At 51.3% G+C, this 8,236-nt stretch overlaps 1 protein-coding gene across 1 annotated transcript in view; it reads right to left on the bottom strand.

Annotated features, from left to right (window-relative positions):
* Window positions 1-6,122, bottom strand: part of MPI (mannose phosphate isomerase) — a 14,885-nt gene extending 8,763 nt beyond the window's left edge. Inside the window, exons 1-4 of the mRNA XM_014522458.2 lie at window positions 5,995-6,122; window positions 5,087-5,287; window positions 1,202-1,343; window positions 519-701 (exon numbers count right to left, since the gene is read on the bottom strand). Of these exons, the coding sequence (XP_014377944.1) occupies window positions 519-701; window positions 1,202-1,343; window positions 5,087-5,281 (520 nt within the window). The 5' untranslated portion in view covers window positions 5,282-5,287; window positions 5,995-6,122. The remainder of the gene's footprint in view (window positions 1-518; window positions 702-1,201; window positions 1,344-5,086; window positions 5,288-5,994) is intronic.
* Between the last annotated feature and the right edge of the window lie 2,114 nt (window positions 6,123-8,236).

Consider the following 8,236-nt stretch of genomic DNA (forward strand, 5'->3'; position numbering starts at 1 on the left):
GCATGGCTCTTGTATGATGATACAAGACCTCAGCTACAGCAGAGGAAAGAATCAGGAGACCTCACAATAATCAAAGGGCACAATCATGACCTTGGAGAGGGACTCAGGGACTGCACGGAAGGACAAATAGGTCACAGCCAGCAAAGGAATGCCTGGGCTCCACCCAGCAGGTCATCCCCAACTCTACCTCCAGCACCCCATAAGTGACCTGGTATGAGCCAGCAGGTACAGCTAGGTACATCTCATGGGTTGCAAGCAGGGGGTGGAGGATGAGCTTGGCAGTAGCTATTGCCCTCCCTCCTATCCACTCCAGAAGATTAGCTCTGCTCCAAGCTGTTGCCTGCCCACCCCCACAAGCCATGGCATCTCCCTGTCCCTTTCCCAGTCTAGGGCGGGGATGGACACCTTGGCTCCTGGGGATGCTGCCTTCAACAGAAAGCTGCCACCTCAAGGCCTCTGTGCCCTGTCCCTACAGGGCTTCCATGCCTTGGGTCAAAGCTGCAGGGAGTAGAACACACCTTCCTGGGAAGTCCTCTTCACCAGCAGATTCAGTTGGTCCACAAAAAACTTCTTCTCACTCTTCATCATCCTGGTGAAACAGATGCGCAGAGCAGCAGACACTCCCCGCGGATCATCATTCACACTGCGCTCCAGCTGCTCGGCCGCCACGTCGCCTATCAGCACCCGGAACTCTGGGACATCTGCAACCCAACCAGGCGTTCACCATAAGCCAGGAAGGGGAGGGGTCACCCACCACCCAGGTAGGGCTCCCCTCACCCCCACTCCTGGCTGACTCGCACTCCCCACAAGAGACAAGCTGTTAATGCTGATGGGAGACCAACTTCTGTGCTCTCTATACCGCATTTCACTGGGAACTGCATGTGGGTCATGCACCATGGTTTGACCCCCACCCGTATTATGTTGTGGTGTGTGGCCTTCCCCCTCAGGCCCTTCACTCTCCAGCAACCAAATACCAGCTGCTTGGAACAAAATGGAGAATCCTATCCAAACCCTGTACAAGTGGATTGTGAGTCAGGCCACTGGAATGAACTGATGCATCTGATCTCTCCTCCTTCTCAGATTCTGAATGCCTTCAATCCCTCCAGCTCTGCTCCCTCTCCCCCACCCCACCACTGCCCATCATCCAACCCAGCATGTAGAACCCTGCAGGTCCCCTTCAGCAGTGCCACCTGTTTCTTACTCTGCAAAAAAGCCACAATTTCTTGGACAGGCCGGAAGCCACACATGCCCTGGAAAGGGGTCAGTGCGATGGCCATTTCTGGCTTGTGATTGGCATCTGGATAGTGATCAGGAAACTGGGCATGGAGCTTCCCTGCCAGATCCTAGAGAGGGGAGAAAAGCACAGATGAGTCCTAACCAGAACAATCCAATCCTCACCCCTGGCTTGCATGACAAGGGGCTGGGGATATGGCAACAGCAATGACAAAATGGATTACATGAACATGGGTAGGTCTTTTTTGAAAAGGACTCAGCCCTGTAAGAATTCCTACTCCCTAGGCTCACTCACTGGATGATCCTCACAGATGGAGTGCATCTAGCTTTGTGCCAGCCTTCAATCTGTTTGCCCACAAGACTTTAGAGCTCTGCCTTCACTCACTGATACCTCCTCTCTGCCTGGTGGAACAGCCACTGTCACTATGCTCCAGCCTGTTGACAACATAGTTAAACACACAAGACTCTCCTGAAATGCAAGAGCAGTCAGCAGAGATGCCAGCTGGTTGTTGATGCAGCCACTCAAGAAGATCTGAGATAGAAGAGCATGTTAGCATGGACTGATTTATTCATCCTCATTAATTCTGTGATGCAGCTCCTGTTATTCTGAATATGCAGGTTTCCCTTGCTAACAGGCAGCGACACCTGCTGTTCTCTAATGAATTACCAGTGAGGTGATTCCCTTATTGAATTTCACATTCCCAACCAATACCAAAACAAAACAAACAAAAAAATCTAACGTTTAAAGGCTGCTCCAAACTCATCAAGAACTCCCAGCCACACTGCCAGGGACTCTTCCATGTGTCGTTTAGAGCTCTTTCCTCCCCATAAAACGAATCTAAAGGAAACATCTCTAGACTGAAGTTCAAGCATTAGGACACAACAAAGCATGATTTAAGGTATCAGTACTATAAGGCATTAAAACTGTTCCTTGTTTAACTTCAAGCCAAGGAGTCAGGCAGTGATGTGACACTGACCAGTTGATTCAGACCTAAAGTTTGGGAATTTTGTATAAGGAACCTTCGAAAAGGAAGTAAATAAAAATGGAAACCATTTCACTGGCTAAAACTCTTTGGTTCTGGACATGCATAGATGGTGCACTCTGATCAAACTGCTCTAAGCCAATGCAGTTCATAGACCTACAGAGCAGCAAAGTGTACAGGAGCACCGCCAGAGCCAGAACTGAGCTTACTGCTCTGTATACAAGTTATAATATTCAGGTCTGCCCTAGCACAGATTTTCAGATGACTGATGCCGAGGCAGACACCTGTTCCTTGCTCTTAAATTATCCCAAATGGGCTGTTCAGCTCCAGCCTTTAATGTCAGTTCTATTCTGGGCAAAGGACACAATACATACTCTACTTATAAGTGCTCCCATTGTTCTTAGTCACATAGATAGCTGTGCAAATATTCTTGGCCCTAAAAGCCAAGGTAGAAGTCCCTGTACTGAGTCAGGGATTCTCAGAGGTGGCTAAGCAGTCTGTCTTCCTCAGCAGGGTATGTCAGGAGAACCAGCAAAAGCACCTTCCTGTTAGCATGGGTGACCTTACAGGGATCCTGGTTTCTCATTAAAAACCCCAAGTCTGCTTTTTTCCGTGATTAAAATCAAATGTCACTATTAGGGGTACACTGATAAAGATTTATTTGGCTGATACGGATGGCCTGTTATTAACCAAACATATTGGTCAATAGTGATCCAATAGCTGATATGAAGCCTGGCAGCTTGGAGAGCAGCATCTACCTGATTAAGTCTGTGAGGAGAGTAGGGGCTGGGGCGGGGCGGGGCAGGGCAGATCAAGGCCCACACGGTAAGGGAGAGAGCGGGGCAGGGGCTGCCCAGCCAGGACAGGGTGGGGGACGGAGGCTCATTTGGGGGGGGGGGGGGGGGGGGCAAGGCGTCCCGCGGGCTCAGGGCCATGGGGCTGTGCCAGTGTCTTCCCAGCAGGGGCTGGGCCAGGGCTGTGCTTGGAGTGGGTGGGGGCAGAACAGGTGGCAGCGCTGAGAGGGGTAGCTATGGGCTGAGCTACACAGCCACCCCAAAATTCGCTGTAGCCCTCCCTCCCAGCACCACCGCTACCTGCCTTGAGCGCAACCCTGGTCCAGCCCCCCTGCCAGGAAGAGGCCAGCACAACCCCTGGCTCTGAGCCCACAGCAGGCAGCCCGCCCTCACCATGAGCACAAATCCAGGGGGGCACATGCCCTCCATGCCTTCACCGGGGCTGCACGCAGCAGCATGGAGTCACCCCCTTTCCCCTCCCTCCCGTGCCTCCCAGATGAGCCACCTGCATAACTCCATCCTGTGCCCTGTCCCACCCCAAATGCACCCCCAAGACAAACCCCCATGGCTCCATCCTGTGCCCCATTATGCTCTGGCTGGGCAGCGCCTGCCCCTACCCGACTCCCTCTTTCACTGTGGAGGCCTCTATCTGCCCCTTCCCCCCTCCCAGACTTGCCAGCTGGATGCTACTCTCCAAGCTGCCATGCTGCATTCCTGGCTGCGTGCATGCTGCAGCTGCGCACATGTGCATGTCATTTATTGGTGACATTTTTGGCTACACCAGCCAAAAAAAGCTGATTGCCAATAATGTCAATTTTCCTTTTACTGGTGCCGATCTGATAGGGACTGATGTATATATAGTGACAAGAGATGCTCTGATATAAGTATCAGTTGAACACAATGTTTAATTGCTATATACACACACACACACACACACACACATATATACACACACACACACAATTTTAAAGCAATTTGGAAGTCTATCAGTGCCTCAATCACTATAATAAAATACATTCTAAATACCTATACATTTTGGCATTTGATTTTGGGTTTATCATGGAAAATCAGAGCTCCCTCTGCCCCCTTTGTTCACCAGGACACAGGTCCAGCTGCAGCTGTCCCCACTGCTTTGTGGTGCTGGGCAGCCCTGATATGCCAGTGCCCCTCACTCTCCACCCACAACCCCCTCAGTAGCACCAGAGCCCTGGCTGCCGCCTGTGGCAGGCAGCAGTGGCAGTGATGGTTGCAGCCAGAGCGGAGCGCGGAGTCTGCCCCCCACCCCGCAAGGCTGGCATGGCTGGAATGGAGCCTGTGGGGGAGCATATGTAGGCTGGTGGCTGTGAGCTTGGGGCTCCCTGCTCCCTCACCCCCAACCTCAGGGCCTTCTGCAGCCCAATGGGCGGGACCCAGCACGGTAGGGCAGAGCAGCGTGGGGAGGCTTGGTACTGCCGCTGGGAGTCCTGCGCCACCATGGTGAAGCGCCTGCTGTCTACCCAGCAGCAACAGGGGACACAATTTTCTTAAAGGGAGAAAACCTGCACTTTTTTCTGTGGCAAATGGAAAACCTGCATCCCTGTTTATAATACAGGACCAACCTACTCAAGGGACCCATACTGTACATTCTGTCCTAGCCACAGAGATCAGTGGGGGCAAGACTGCTGAATCATCTCCATAGGACAGATTAGTTTCCTCTAAAGCTCCATAGCCAGCTCAAGGTCCTTCTCCCTCCACTCATCACAGTATGAGTGCGGCACTCATCTGAGCACTAGCACTTGCTGTCCAAGAGACCCTAGGATGGCACAGGCATGGTGGTTGCTTTAATTTCTGCACAGGTGTCAGAGCACGATAGGTTTTCTGTACTGCTATGTTATGTGCTCAGCAGCATCTAGGCATGGAAGATAACAGCTGGTGGCAAGTAAGTTACTGCTGGACATGGTTATGTCTGAGGCCCCCTAATTCTCCAGTATGTCAGGAAACAAGGCTGAGCTCTGTAGTATGGCCTATACCTGGGACATCCCCCGAGAAGCTATCCTAGAATTGTGGCCCCCAAAGTTATTACAAATTGTATCCTACCTTGTTGGGATGAGCCTGGATGGACAGGGCCATGTTAACTGACAGCACTTTGAACAGGAAAGGCAGCTGGCCTTGGAAGGTGTCTTTGACCTTGGACCCCAGGCACCCTGGATTATCTGCTATCCATTGTCCTAGGGTCTTCTGGGGTATTCGATTATCCAGAATAATGGCATCGCCTTTGGGGTGAGCTCCCATCCAGAGCTACAAGAGGCGGGAGAGAAGACATAACCATTAACATCTCTATGGCAGCTCTCCAGAGGCAGGAGGATAAATTAGCAAGTTAATGGCAATAGGGAGGGGAGGCAGAATGGTCTGAGACAAGATTTTGTCATCCTCAGCTTCCTGGTGCACTCCGACTCAATATGCATCCACAGTCTCCCAGCACATCTCATCTTCCACTCTGCCTACTCAGTGCCAACTATGATGGTTTTCTCATTTTCCAGCTGGGATTGAAATACCCAGGCCTGACTGCTAGGCTCATCTTGCCAGCTACCACACTCTACTCAGCACTTTTCAAAACCTTGGAAATGCTATGCTGGATCAGACCACAGCCCAGAAGATGGGGTGCCCTGCCTCCAGCAGTGGCCGACACAATGCTTTCCCTCTCCGTAGCATGTCACTATTCTGCTGCATTAAGCCACAAAAGAGATTCTAAATTCCTTCCTGACCCCAGCTGGCAATTGGTTCATACCCCGAAGCACGAGGACTGGCAGTTTTATATTGTCTGCATCCTCGCCTGTTTCACTGTGGATGAAAGTCACATTCATAACAGTTGTATTTTTATAAAGGAAGGAACCAGCTTTTGGCCTTTAACAGGATGGCGGGCAAGGGTGGAAGTGGCCAAGTCTGGGGTTGTAGGTGCTCCCCAGAAAAAAGGCAAGGGGATGGAGAGGGAACACAAGGCTTACCTCAGCATATGGCTGATCTGGTGCTATCTGTACCAGGGGGTCACTGCTAGCCAGCAGCTTAGCCACTTCACTGTCCAGGCCAATCTTTCCCCAAGCATATTTCTGCACAGGGCAGGAGAGGGGAAACACTGTGAAAAAAGGCACAAGAACAAAAGGTCACTTGTAAAACAGCTTGCCATCTCTATAGCTGCCCTTTTCCCAACATTAAATTCCTGGGTGACCATCTCCTCCATACTGCTGCCCTCCAAAATGGTGTTGCTCTACCCACTCCCTCTCCCCAGCCTACTCTCATTCCTCATCTTTTGGGCATTCTATCAAACACAAGTGCCTCACCTCTCTCACTACAAAAAGATGTTGCATTTGCCTCAGGATAAACTATTTTATACCAGGACAAAGTGCAACTGTTTAGATATCCATGTCCATTGTCTCAGGATAAATCCTAAAAAGGTTTACGAGATAAGAAGTACTAACAGTACAAAGCGCATCTGAATGGTTATCCCCAGAGTGCACCATTGGATCAATAGCAGCAAGGTAGCACTGCTGCCATCACATTAAACCCCTGATTAGCAGGGTCATAGGTATACATGCCAAACCCAGGACTCCTGTTCCAGGACAAACACATCATCTGTTCCTAGCTTCAGTCTCTGCCCAACCCCTTCTCTATCCTCAATCCTAACTCATCCTCACATTCTTTCCCCACACTCGCACCCTCTCCCAGGTTGTTTTTCCTGCTCAAGTCAGCCCTCCTCTTTCATTCCTCAAACTGCCTTCCCTGCCTGAAGGCCTACTTTTCATTAAAATAATAGCTCACTGAAGAAAAAGTGATGGATTGCCATTTTTATAGTACAGTAACCCTCAGAGGCCCCACTATTCAGGTGCCATACATCCTACGAAAGGGTCTTTACCCAGGAAAGCTTGGACTGTCAGTGTGGGCCTGAAGTGTCCACAATGTCTAATTCTGACATCATATACCTCAGAGCAGCAACAACATGCTTTGCCAAGTAGCATATTTTGACTCCATTGAACAACAAACACTTCTATCATCTTCCCAGGGCAGCTCCACCTAGCCTAGCTGCAACCTACACTCTTTGGTTAAGTCCCAGCCAGCCCAGCTCTGCCATTCGGAGACCAATGCGTTTCAACAGAAACCAGTTTCAATTTAGGTCCCAGCAAAGATGTGTGCCCAGGGCAAGATGTTCAGACTCCAGCCTACCCCCTTCTCCCTCCTGCAGTTTAAAGTTGCTCTGTGGCTTCATCTCTTGCCACCTGCTTATCCCCGAGTCAGGCCTAATGATACAGATAAATATGTATTGACCTCCCTTACTCCTGCACACTGCATGCTGCTATGGGAAAGCTGATTCCACTCCAACTCATGCATCAGTCTACTTGCTGCTTGTGGAGTCTTTAACCTTCAGATCAAGCGCAGCGTCCAGGACTAACTGAAACTGTGGTCCTAGACTTAGGAAGGCTTAGGCAGCAAAGCTCTTGCCTTGAGCAGGGCGTCCCTTCCAGCCTTGTTTTTCTGATTCTGTGATTAGTAAAGTGCTCATATAGGCTCTAGTATCACTGGCAGGCCTCAAAAACACTACTTGCCTGTGCTGGACATTAAAGTTTCCCTACCAAGCAGGGGAGTGAAGGATGAGGCGAGTGGACTGGGGCGCGGGGGGGGGGCATGCACTGGTGCACTTGCATCCCCCCTCCAACTCCTGCTCCACCCAAAGCGTAAAAACCAACCACCTGGCAGCAGCATTTCTAGCCAGGCAGGGTGAGGGAGTCAGTTGACTTTTCAGCTCATCACAATCTGCCTGACCTCCTAAACTCTTCATTCGCTCCCCAGGTGTTAAGGGCCCTCTTTTCGCTGCAATGGTCCTGATGCTGCACCTGTCCAGCTAGCCTTTCTTCTGCAAGCCTTGGTTCGGGCAGCTGCTCCTGGGAAGGAAGCTCCGGTTTCACAGCCCGGCAGACGGCTCTGAGCTCACCCCAGCGACCGCTATTTGTTTTTGCTTCAGACTAAGCGGGACACCGAGCCTGTCCCCCAGGCTTCTTGCTCCCAGTCAACCGGGCCTCTTCCCAGGTGCTGCACCTCGCCCGCCGCACCCCGCTTCCAGATCCGCCCCGGGGCAGGGCGGCCGGGGCTCGAGCAGCGCGTTTCAGGGGGTCGCAAGAACACACGAACTTAAAAAAATGGATTCTCTTTTAAAGGAGAAAACCGTGGGGGCCGCGGCTTCCCCCTGCAGGCGGC

Source organism: Alligator sinensis, unplaced genomic scaffold, assembly GCF_000455745.1.
Source record: "Alligator sinensis unplaced genomic scaffold, ASM45574v1 scaffold311_1, whole genome shotgun sequence".
NCBI classification, from domain to species: domain Eukaryota; kingdom Metazoa; phylum Chordata; order Crocodylia; family Alligatoridae; genus Alligator; species Alligator sinensis.